The sequence below is a fragment of the Culex quinquefasciatus genome, chromosome 1 (genome assembly GCF_015732765.1).
Source record: "Culex quinquefasciatus strain JHB chromosome 1, VPISU_Cqui_1.0_pri_paternal, whole genome shotgun sequence".
Classification (NCBI taxonomy): Eukaryota; Metazoa; Arthropoda; class Insecta; order Diptera; family Culicidae; genus Culex; species Culex quinquefasciatus.
Window position 1 is genome coordinate 76,337,589 of NC_051861.1, and position 11,635 is coordinate 76,349,223.

At 44.6% G+C, this 11,635-nt stretch overlaps 4 protein-coding genes across 4 annotated transcripts in view; all 4 read left to right on the plus strand.

Annotated features, from left to right (window-relative positions):
- The window catches only part of LOC6044985 (transcription factor grauzone), a 28,846-nt gene extending 20,078 nt beyond the window's left edge, over positions 1 to 8,768 (plus strand). The window contains exon 4 of the transcript XR_005277580.1: positions 8,691 to 8,768. The gene's annotated coding sequence lies outside the window, so the exon portion shown is untranslated. The remainder of the gene's footprint in view (positions 1 to 8,690) is intronic.
- LOC6044988 (transcription factor grauzone) lies at positions 218 to 2,555 on the plus strand. Its single transcript, XM_001862377.2, has 4 exons — positions 218 to 473; positions 532 to 701; positions 757 to 2,316; positions 2,371 to 2,555. The coding sequence occupies exons 1-3, from the start codon at positions 336 to 338 to the stop codon at positions 2,306 to 2,308; spliced, it is 1,860 nt and encodes a 619-aa protein (XP_001862412.2). The 5' UTR covers positions 218 to 335; the 3' UTR covers positions 2,309 to 2,316; positions 2,371 to 2,555.
- On the plus strand, positions 2,635 to 5,821 carry LOC6044989 (transcription factor grauzone). Its single transcript, XM_001862378.2, is given in 6 exon segments — positions 2,635 to 2,727; positions 2,804 to 3,007; positions 3,075 to 3,253; positions 4,040 to 4,468; positions 4,470 to 5,556; positions 5,616 to 5,821. Coding segments are annotated over 5 exon segments (1,977 nt in total). The 5' UTR covers positions 2,635 to 2,727; positions 2,804 to 2,875; the 3' UTR covers positions 5,766 to 5,821.
- On the plus strand, positions 8,756 to 11,209 carry LOC6044990 (transcription factor grauzone). The gene is made up of 4 exons (XM_038265347.1): positions 8,756 to 8,893; positions 8,973 to 9,045; positions 9,123 to 10,825; positions 10,895 to 11,209. The coding sequence occupies exons 1-4, from the start codon at positions 8,756 to 8,758 to the stop codon at positions 11,042 to 11,044; spliced, it is 2,064 nt and encodes a 687-aa protein (XP_038121275.1). The 3' UTR covers positions 11,045 to 11,209.
- The last annotated feature ends 426 nt before the right edge of the window (positions 11,210 to 11,635 follow it).

The following is an 11,635-nucleotide window of genomic DNA, read 5'->3' on the forward strand; positions in this document are numbered from 1 at the left end:
AAGATCAACAAAACAAAACGCACAGTATGGGATTTGACAGCGCGCATTTGCTGAAAGTGCGGCGCGTCGTTGCGAGGCTGGTATGCCGCGTGTCTTTTCGGGAATACGCGCAATATCAAATAAACGTACATGTCAACGTAAACATCACTTCTACACACTTTGAAAAAAGGTATTTAAATGTTACAATCTTGTTCAATCAGCATTAACGTGTACTGGTTTGTTGCACCAATCTGTCAAAACGTTCAAAACAAACGAAATCGAAATCCAGTGTGTTGACGGTGGCTCATCGCTCATGTCCTAAATTCAGCATAAATCAACACCAAACATCATCTAAAATGTCCCCCACCGAGCTGCAAAGCTGCCTGACCTGTTTCCGCCACACCGGAGACTATCTCCGGATCAACGCCAGCCGGAGCGGCCCAGAAGGCACCGAAGACATCGGAGCGGTTTTCGAGAAGCACTTTTGGTTTACCGTACGTGAACCGCGTTTTGGAAATGTTCAATTTATTTTGATTTTTGCAAACTTTCCAGCAAGATGAGTATCGGGACAAAATCGTTTGCGCAAGCTGCTGGGAGAAGATTGATGAATTTAACAAATTCTACTGCGAGGTTGAGAAGGTTTATCGTCCCAAGCTGAAGGAGGAGTTTGTGGAGGCGACTGGAATCGACGAGGACCAACCAATGATGATGGCCGAGGACAGGTGAGTTGGCAAGTTGCTGCTTGGTTGAAATGTTCTATAAAAGTTTTAATTTCAGCTTGGCGGATACATTTTGCAAAACGGAAATCGAAGAACGGAGCAACGAAGAAAGCATGTCAGAGTCAAACAGCATCAATGGGGAGAAGGAAGACGCCAACGATAGCGAAAGTTCTGATTCGGATTCCGACTCCGAATCGTCGATGCCCTTGGCCAAGCGTAAAGCTTCCGTCAAGCGCAAGAAACGTCAACGGGTACGGAAGGACGATGAAGTTATGGAAATTATGGAATATCCATGCCATATCTGCGTACAGTCCAATGAAACCTCGTTCGGTCCGTTTTCCACCTGGTACCGGATGATACTGCACTTTAAGAAAGTTCACCAGGCCACGGGATATTATTTTTGCTGTGGTCGAAAGTTCTACACAAAGAAGGGATACTTGGGTCACTCTGTAAATCACGAAAAGATAGAAAAGAGAAGGTGTGATGAGTGTGACATCACGTTCAAGGATGATTCCGGACTGGCGAGACACATGGAGTTGGTTCATAAGCCAGAGGAAGAGAAGCAGTTCAAATGTGAGCAATGTTCGAAGGCGTTCGCGGAAGAGGAATTATTGAGTTGCCACATAAAGTGGCATCAGCAGGTAGAGACGCGGAACAATCATTGCGCCATTTGCGATCGTTACTTTGTGGGTCAGGGCAATCTAGCAAAGCACAATGCGGCTCATCACAGCGGTGCAAATGTAACCAGAGCGGTAGTCCAACCAGCTATCAAGCTGGAAGCTTCAACTTATGCCCCACTGCGAAAAACGCCATCGGCCGATGAGATGGCCAAACAGAATGACCTCATCAAACAATTAATCGTTCTGAACTGTTCGCAATGCGATTTCATTGGCGAAACATTTGTCGAGCTAGCGCGACATGCAAGAACCGAACACGACATGAAATCCCACCCGATTACATGCTGCGAGAAGCGGTTTAATACGCGGTTGCGTCTTTACGAGCACTGCCTCATGCACCAGAATCCGGACTGGTTCAAGTGTGAGTGCGGGAAAACGTTCCGTGACAGTGACGGACTGAAGCACCATAAGTGGTGGATCCACACGCCAGTTTCGGAACGGCCCTTCAAGTGCGACGTTTGCGGGGATGCATTTATGAAGGATTACCAGTTGAAATCTCACATGGATCGTCATCTGGATCGGGAACGCAAGAAGTACAGCTGCAAGCAGTGCACCAACGTCTACACCAGCATGATCCAGCTCAAATCGCACCAGCAGCGAATCCACGGAGCGATGAGCGATTGGGTTTGCGACGTATGCGCCAAGGGATTCACCCACCGGGCACTGCTCGTGCAACACCGGCTCACTCACACTGAAGAAGGCCTCAAGAGCCTGAAGGTGCAGTGCGAAAAGTGTCTCCGATGGCTCTGCAGCAAGCGCAGCCTCTATCGGCACAAGATGCTGTGCGGCAACAACACGGGTCCGGTCAAGTGTGACCAGTGCGATCACGTTTCGGTGCATTCAATCGCACTGGAGAAGCACGTAAAGATGAACCATACCGATGTCCGGAAGTATGCGTGCAGCTACTGCGGGAAGGAGTTTAAAAGCAGATAAGATTAAAGGTGAGTCTGTTCGGTGTACTGATTTTTTTACTAAATCGCTCGATTTTTTTCCAGGAACACGAAGCGAATCACGCCGGAATCGTGCTGTACAAGTGCGAGTTTTGCCCGAGAGAGTGCAACTCCAGCTCCAACATGTACACCCACAAGAAGACGGCCCACCTGAACAGTGGGGAGCCGTTATGGCGGCGAAGTATAGCTATTAGTTTTGATTGCAATACATTTGATGGGTTTTGATTGTATAATTTATTTGATCCCATATGTATCACACTCCTTTAAATCAAATTGATTCTAGCAGACAGATAAATATTATAACGATACAACGGAGGGTTATTATGATTTGAGTGTTTGTTAAATGAATGTAATGCAAAACCTGCAAACATTAACGAACGTGTATCAAACGCAATTTAACGTGTAAACAAGCATTTTTCTTCATCGGGTTGCATATTTTCCCCCATCTGTCAAATTAACAAAAACATTACATTTCCAGACCTCCAGTAACGCAACCAGCTCCGCCGAAAAAGCCCGATTTTCGGCAGAATTTTCGCACCTTCCGGTCGGCATGGCGTCGGATTCGCTCAAGAGCTGCCTGACCTGCTGCCGGCAGACGGAAAACTTCCTGCGCATCACCGAGAGCGACGAGGCGAGCGAGGAAAACGTCGAAGCTGTTTTCGCCACACACTTTTGGTTTACCGTCAGTGGGCTGAACTCTGGGCCCTTAATTCGGGAATGTAAAGTGTTTGTTTGTTGTGTTTTTGCAGAAGGACGAGTGCCATGGTCGCATCGTTTGTACCAGCTGTTGGGAGAAAATTGACGATTTTCATAAATTTTATTGCGACGTGAAGAAGGTACACCATCCGTTGATCAAACAGGAGCAGGACGATGGGTTGGAGGAGCCGGTTTTGGAGAGCAAAGAGGACGTAAAAGGAGCTGATGATCGGTAAAATAATTGATTCTTATGAGCTGATTTGCATCGAACCCTTGAATTTTGATATCGCATATAAACAAACTGGAATGTTTTCAAGTTTGTGAAGGCGTTTGTGTACCTCGGATTTTTGTTAGGCGTCGGACTTTGGCAGAGACATTCGGAAGCAAATCTGTAGGATTCGCAACCTGTGGCGTTCAAACCGAATCAGCTTGCGAACAAAACTACGGATCTTCGAAAAAACGAAGCGATGACTCGGTTAGGGCGACCAAGAAGCTCATAACGGAGAGGCTTTCATCAAGAAATCAGTACTGTTGATGCAATTAAGTTGAACTGGGAAACACACAAGCAGCACATCTTCTTCATGATTTCCAACGCTTCGCGACAGCTCGGTTTCATCTTTCTTGCAGCAAAAAGTGTTACTGATGTCTGTATGTAGTCGCTGCTACGAGAAAAGTGCGGTGCTGTGTGGATAGAGAGTGTGCAGTGTGTGATTCATCTGGTTCGCGCTCCGTCGACTCAGCCATTCTTCGAGGACTGGCTCTTATGGCCCCGCTCCGAATGCTTCGTAATTCTACTCCGTTCTTGCGTGTTCCTATCCGCCAAACGAACTCTGCTGTGCATAGCGAGTTGACTGGTCTTCACAGGATATTATTTGTGTACACGTACTTAGTTTTAAGCACGCCATTTGGGCATGTGCTGCCTGTTGGTGTTAAACAAATAACCAAAAGAGGGCAACATTCGATGCAAATCTGTAGTCTTTACTCATGTAAACTAGTCTCTTAAACTTTTCGCTTTTAGTCTACTGTATGCTGAGGTTATATGTAAGCTAGAGGAGGAAAACAAATCGGAAATCGCCAGCGAGCCTGAAGCTAACAACCCAAACGATGACGAGTCAACCAGTTCAAGTGAATCGGAATCGAACTCAACATCCTCGGACTCTGATTCGGACGTTCCACCGGTGAGGCGAACCAAGCGTAAACGGAGAACAAGGACAAACATTGAACTGAACTGCAGCTTGTGCGCGGATGAAGGAACGTACTGCGAGCCGTTCTACACGTGGTACAAGTTGAATGTGCACTTTAAGCAAACCCATGGGCAGAATGGATTCATGTACTGCTGCAGCAAACGATTCGTTACGAAGCCGCTCTACTTGAAGCACATTAAAAGTCATGGACGATCAGCGCTGGAGCAAAAGCACTGCTTGGAGTGTAAGTGTTCGTTCAAAGACGAGTGGACTGGCTCGGCACATGATCATTTTCCATACCCCAGAGGAAGAGAAGCAGTTCAAGTGTGATCGCTGCGAGAAAGCATTCCCCGAAGAGGATCTGCTCAAAAGTCACATAAGCTGGCACGATGAGGTGGAGCAGCTGAATCATCACTGTGCGATTTGTAACCGGTACTTTACTGGGGCAGGGCTCTTGAGAACTCACAATGAAAATCATCATTCAACGGTGCCAGCGGAAACGGCGACGGAGGCCATGTCTGCAGACAGGCGTAAACGAAGTACGCCGGAAGATATCGCCAAGCAAGATGAACTTATCAGCCAGTATGTCACAATGATCTGCTCAAAGTGTGACTTTGTTGGTGCAAACTTTAAAGAACTTTCGTCACACGCTAAAAGTGCGCATAATATGCCCACTTACTCGGTGATTTGTTGTGAACGAAAGTTTAGCAAACGGTTCCGCTTGTACGAGCACTGTCTGAAACATTTGAACCCGGACCACTTCAAGTGCGAACTTTGCGATAAAACGTTCACCGACAGTGACGGTCTGCAAAGTCACCGCTGGTTCATCCACACGCCCGTCTCGGAGCGACCTTTCAAGTGCGATGTATGTGGCGATGCTTACGTTAAAGAGTACTTGCTAAAGGCTCACATGGATCGCCATCTGGACAAGGAACGCAAGACGCACACCTGTGACTCGTGCGGTGTAACGTACACCACGCTGCCTCAGCTGAAGGCCCACCAGCAGAACGTCCACGGTGCGATGAGCGATTGGGTTTGCGACGTGTGCGCCAAAGGATTCGCCCACCGTGCCCTGCTTGAGCGACACCGCCTTACGCACACAGAAGAAGGCCAGAGAAGTTTAAAGGAACAGTGTGAAAAGTGCCACAAATGGCTCATCAACAGGACGTCGTACTTGCGTCACCGGAAGCTCTGCGGAAACAGTACCGGACCGGCCAAGTGCGATCTGTGCGAGCACGTTTCGGTTAACGCTCACGCGTTGTCCGTGCACAAAAAGCTTAACCATACGGATCGTCCCAAGTACGCTTGCCAGTACTGTGGCAAGGAGTTTAAAAAACAGTTGCGATTGAAGGTAAGCGCTAAAATTATGATGAAAATCTTCGTAATCTAACATTTGCATTTCATTTAAAGGAACACGAAGCAAACCACGCCGGAATCGTGCTGTACAAGTGTCCGTTCTGTCCGCGCGAGTGCAACTCCAGCTCGAATATGTACACCCATAAGAAAACGGCCCACGCGGAACAGTGGGCGGCCGTCGTGGCAGCGAAGCACAGCAAATGAAATGGTGCACCTTTTCTGTGACAGTTAGTGGAATAAACATTTAATGAAATCGGGAATTTTAAGGGCAAATATTTCGAGATATCACCTTCTTGAAATGTTGGTGCGCAAGACTATTCGAACGATTCCAACTTCTGACAAAGCGAAAAACTGACCAACCTCCGGGGTTGAGTGTATTTGATTGGTGTCCCTAATGTTGCCATATCAGCACTTAGACGTTCAATTACAGCTCATAAAAGCGTTTTTACTGATATCGAGATATAAATAGCTCAATAGGCAGTGAGCAAGCAAGTTTTTATCAACAGTTTTACTAAATAATTTGTTGAAACAGTGAAAAACAGCAAATTGGATGGAGTTAGAAGCAAGTGCTTAACCTGCCAAACATACGAGAATTTCCCCTACTCGATTTCGTTGACAAAACAGTAACCTCAATAACCTAACCTGAATATTTATACATCTTTTTTAACCAATATTCAAATCTGGAGTTTTTTTTAAAAAAAAAGGTCCAATAAACCAAATTTCCAGTTTTTGCTTTTTGGGTGTTTTTAGAACCGCATTGAGTTAGGGGTATTGAAAAACACCCAAAAAGCAAAAACTGAAAATTTGGTTTATTGGACCTTTTTAAAAAAAAACTCCAGAAATCAGCCTTCAGGTAACTACAGTGAGTCAAATATTTGTCCGTACCCCCCATACGGAAAATGTTTGTGATATAAAAGTTCATAAAATACGACCAAAGTACCATGTTTTATACATCAATCGACGCGGCAGAATATCCTCTTTAAGACACTGTCATTGGATTTGCAAAACGTTTTCTAAAAAAGTACAAAAATATTTTACTGAAAATAGTCAAAAAAGAGGTCAAATAATTGTCCGTACCCTAATAAAAGTACAAAATCTGATCGATTTAAGTGAATTCATTTATGAAATGTTGTTTCTGTGTCAAATACTAGTACCTCTAGCCAGTTTGTGACAACTTTGAACTTCTGATAACTTTGTTAAGTTAGTTTATATTGAAAATTGGTTTAAATTTAGTTTTTTATGTAACACTTATCAAAACATTAGTTTATAAACAACTATTTTTATAAAATTGCTATTTTATGTTGTAAGAGTCTCTATTGAACAAGTTTTAACAATATTTGTTCGAAATATACATTGTTTTCATCTTTTTTATTGACATTTTTCGACCAAAAATACTGTTTCGGAACAATACCGTTAAACAATCCTGATTGTCCCGGAACCGGTTTAACTCGGAGAAATTTTGTGGTGGTCAGATAGAGGACAAAAAACCCACCTCTTGCAATTTGAAGCATCCAATTTCGTCCACTACAGCCCGATTACGAGTCCCTAGTCTGAAATTTGAAATTTTCAAATTCCTCAAGCAAAACATTCTAACCCAGGCCGGTACAGAAATTCTCAGCACGGAAAGTGAAAATTTCAAATTTCAGTCTAGGGACTCGTAATCGGGCTGTAGTGGACGAAATTGGATGCTTCAAATTGCAAGAGGTGGGTTTTTTTGTCCTCTATCTGACCACCACAAAATTTCCCTCCGAGGGGTTAAACCGGTTCCGGGACAATCCGGATTGTTTAACGGTATTGTTCCGAAACAGTATTTTGGTCGAAAATGTCAATAAAAAGATGAAAACAATGTATATTTCGAACAAATATTGTTAAAACTTGTTCAATAGAGACTCTTACAACATAAAATAGCAATTTTATAAAAATAGTTGTTTATAAACTAATGTTTTGATAAGTTTTACATAAAAAACTAAATTTAAACCAATTTTTAATATAAACTAACTTAACAAAGTTATCAGAAGTTCAAAGTTATCACAAACTGGCTAGAGGTACTAGTATTTGACACAGAAACAACATTTCATAAATGAATTCACTTAAATCGATCAGATTTTGTACTTTTATTAGGGGTACGGACAATTATTTGACCTCTTTTTTTGACTATTTTCATTAAACTATTTTTGTATTTTTTTAGAAAAAGTTTTTTGCAAATCCAATGACAGTGTCTTAAAGAGGACATTCTGCCGCGTCGATTGATGTATAAAACATGGTACTTTGGTCGTATTTTATGAACTTTTATATTACAAACATTTTCCGTACGGGGGGGGTACGGACAAATATTTGATTCACTGTACACTGGTAAACAGCATTACACTTTTTTCAGTTCACTTTTACACACTTGTATGGGATTTTTCAGTTCAAGTATGATTACACACTTACGTGTAATCATACTTGAACTGAAAAATCCCATGCAAGTGTGTAAAAGTGAACTGAACAGTGTGTAATGTTGATTATCAGTGTAGTTCCATATATTGTATAAAACCGGGGGGATGGCAACCCTATTCCGACCAAAGCAAACTGACAACAGTCGACATTAGCACGGTTGTCAAATGAGAGCCCACAACAAAAGCACTAGCTGTCAAATGGTAGCCCATAACAAATCATTGTTTGGGTTTTTGATTTTAAAATTTACCGCAATTCAAACGATAAATACCTGAAAAAACAGGTGAATTGTGTTGCTGATGCCAAATTCTATCATATCCTTGGAGATTCCATCCCAATATTGGCTGAAAATTCATATCGAAAAAAGTGATTTTTCTGTTTACCTTTTTTTGCTTTTTTCTTTTGGTCGATCAAAGTAGCGCCCGTACACTCTGAATCGGCATTACACATTTTTCAGTTTGGTTTTACACATTTGCATGGGACTTTTGAGTTTAACCAGGATAACACACTTCGTGTTACCAAAGTAATATGAATAATACTGATTCTGAGTGTTTGTTATCTGAACTTCCAAGATGGCGGCTTCTTCGCTACCCCCTGTATAAAACTGTGTATTTATCGTGCCATTTTTTTCACCCCGGGCCTGTTGTCATCAACAAAACGTCAATCAGCCAGAGTCTTCATTTTCTCGCGCAGATCGAAAATTTTGCATCGCTCGCGGAAATATTCCCAGATTGCCGTCGTCCCATCCACAACCCGTGATGTCCACGTCGGAGGCGCTGAAGGGCTGCCTGACGTGCTTCCGCCAGACGGATAACTTTCTCCGGATCGCCGAAAACGACGACGACGCGGGCGACGAAAATGTCGAGGCGGTGTTCGAAACGCACTTTTGGTTTACCGTAAGTGGACGGATCTTGGGATCTGTGTCTTTGTTAGATGGATTTGTTTTTTGGTTTGTTTTTTTTTTTTTATTTGCAGAAAGATGAGTACCAGGATCGGATTGTTTGCACGAGCTGCTGGGAAAAGATTGACGATTTTCACAAGTTTTACTGCGAGGTGAAGAAGGTGCACTATCCGAGGATTAAGAAGGAGCTGGAAGGGGTTCCCGTGAAGGAGGGGGTGAAAAAGGGGAGGATGAGGGTGGCAGCGATGGGGAAAAGGTGCCGTACGATGAGAGTTTCCTGTACACCGAGGTGTCGTTCAAAGAGGAACCGCCTGCGACGACGGAGGAGAAAGCGGATCCGGATTTCTGGACACTGGACGCGCTGCCACCAATGGACGGAGTTTTGTCCAATAACGACGACGAAAGCGATGGAAACAAGGATGAAGCCAAGAACAGTGACAGCGATTCGGAGAGTAGTTCCGGAAGCGATTATAAGATAAAACGTACCAGTTCGGACACTACCGACAGCGAGGAGGAAATTCCGTTGGCGAAGCGAATTACGAAGAAACGGAAGCGAAGAAGGAGGAAGTACGCTCGGGATGATCTGGATTACACTTGCTGTGTTTGTGCGGACGCAGGAGAGGAGATCGAACCGTTCGCGACTTGGTACAAGATGAACTTGCATTTCAAGCAAAATCACGGCCTTACCGGATTCATGTTTTGCTGCAATCGACGGTTCTGCACGAAACCGTTGTACGTGAAGCATCTGGAAAGTCACGACGTTTCGACAACGGTCAGAACCGATCAGAAGCACTGTCTGGAGTGCAAGTGCTCGTTCAAGGACGAAAGTGGCCTAGCTAGGCACATGGTCATGGTTCACACGCCGGAGGAGCTGAAACAGTTCAAGTGTGACCGCTGTTCGAAGGCGTTCGCCGATCAGGATCTGCTCAACAGTCACATCAACTGGCACGACGAGGTGGAAAAGAGAAATCATCATTGCGCAATTTGCAACCGCTACTTTACAGGTGCTGGCAACCTGCAAACCCACATTATGGCGCATCATTCCACGGCGGCAGAGGCCGCTGCCCAGGCCGAGCCCAAACCGGTTGAGAAAAAGTTTGAAAAACGAAAACGCGGCACGCCCGACGATGTCGCCAAGCAAGACGATCTTATCAAACAATTTGTCCAACTAAACTGTTCCAGATGTGACTTTGTGGGTGAAAATTTTAAAGATCTTCAATTGCACGCAAAAAATCTCCACCAACTGCCCACCTACTCGGTGGTTTGCTGCGAGCGACGCTTCAGCAAGCGGTTCCGCCTGTACGAGCACTGCCTCAAGCACCTCAATCCGAACCACTTCCGGTGTGAACTGTGCGATAAAACCTTCACGGACAGTCACGGGTTGCAGCATCATCGCTGGTTCATTCACACGCCCGTTTCGGAGCGACCCTTCAAGTGTGACGTGTGCGGGGACGCCTTCGTCAAGGAATATCTCCTAAAAGCCCACATGGATCGCCATCTGGACAAGGAACGCAAAACACACACGTGCGAAATCTGTAGTGTTTCGTACACGGCGTTGCCACAGTTGAAAATACACCAACAGAACGTCCACGGCGCCGTCAGCGACTGGGTTTGCGATGTTTGCGCCAAAGGATTTGCCCACCGGGCACTGCTCGAACGGCATCGCCTAACCCACACCGAGGAAGGCCTCGCCAGCCTGAAGCAGCAGTGCGAAAAATGTCAAAAATGGATGCCCAACCGAACGTCCTACCTGCGCCATCGGCGACTCTGCGGCAACAACACCGGACCGGCCAAGTGCGACCAGTGTGAGCACGTTTCCGTCAATCCGCACGCCCTGTCGGTGCACAAGAAGCTGAACCACTCGGATCGGCCGAAATATACGTGCCGCTATTGCGGCAAGGAGTTTAAAAAGCAGCTCAGACTGAAGGTAAGTCGAGTCAACAGGAATGAAAGGGCACTCTATTATATGTACTCAAGCCGAACGTTTATTTTTAAGGAACACGAAGCGAACCACGCCGGAATCGTGCTGTACAAGTGTCCGTACTGCCCACGCGAGTGCAACTCCAGCTCGAATATGTACACCCACAAGAAGACGGCCCACCCGGAAAAGTGGGCAGAGGCGGTGGCGGCGCGATTTGCGAAGTAATGCGCTACATTTCAGCGCAAAGAATAATAGTGTAAAATTTATCAAAAGATTGTGTGCCCAGTTTATTACATAGCAGTACATAACGGTAACAGCTAACTCTTAAATAATAATTGAAATATATAAAACAAAATATATTAATACCGAATAAAGCTTAGAGAGTAAAAAGGGGGTTTGTTTTATCTGAATGCTAAGATAAACTTTTCGTTGTTTTATTTAATCGCAATGAGATGTGAAGTTATCATGTTTTGACCGTTTTAACCATCTGGATAATAAAAATGCGTGGAGATAGTAATCGTAGACTAAAAATCGTTTAGAGTGTGGGCGATTCTATCGAGAAATTAAAAATGAGAGTGTGTGCAACATGGATTTAAACTTTCTGTGCAGTTGCTGTGAAGCTTTCCATGGCACTTCGAAAAGTTTAACTCCATGTTGCACGCACACACTCTCACTTTTAATTTCTCGATAGACATCATAAAACATTCAAAATCATTCTCGAACGCCCGCTAGCGCACCATTTGGTTTTGCAGCCTGACAAAATTTAACCTCACTTTATTTTCGTGTACATACACGCAACACATAAGTACATTACTC

Excerpts from the sequence above, each read along its gene's own strand:
- LOC6044988 (XM_001862377.2), top strand. The coding sequence starts at position 336 with ATGTCCCCCACCGAGCTGCAAAGCTGCCTGACCTGTTTCCGCCACACC. Across the intron at positions 474-531 it reads AGAAGCACTTTTGGTTTACC|CAAGATGAGTATCGGGACAA; the intron begins GTACGTGAACCG and ends CAAACTTTCCAG. Across the intron at positions 702-756 it reads ATGATGATGGCCGAGGACAG|CTTGGCGGATACATTTTGCA; the intron begins GTGAGTTGGCAA and ends TTTTAATTTCAG.
- LOC6044990 (XM_038265347.1), top strand. The coding sequence starts at position 8,756 with ATGTCCACGTCGGAGGCGCTGAAGGGCTGCCTGACGTGCTTCCGCCAG. Across the intron at positions 9,046-9,122 it reads CGATTTTCACAAGTTTTACT|GGGAGGATGAGGGTGGCAGC; the intron begins GCGAGGTGAAGA and ends GGGGTGAAAAAG. Across the intron at positions 10,826-10,894 it reads AAAAGCAGCTCAGACTGAAG|GAACACGAAGCGAACCACGC; the intron begins GTAAGTCGAGTC and ends TTTATTTTTAAG.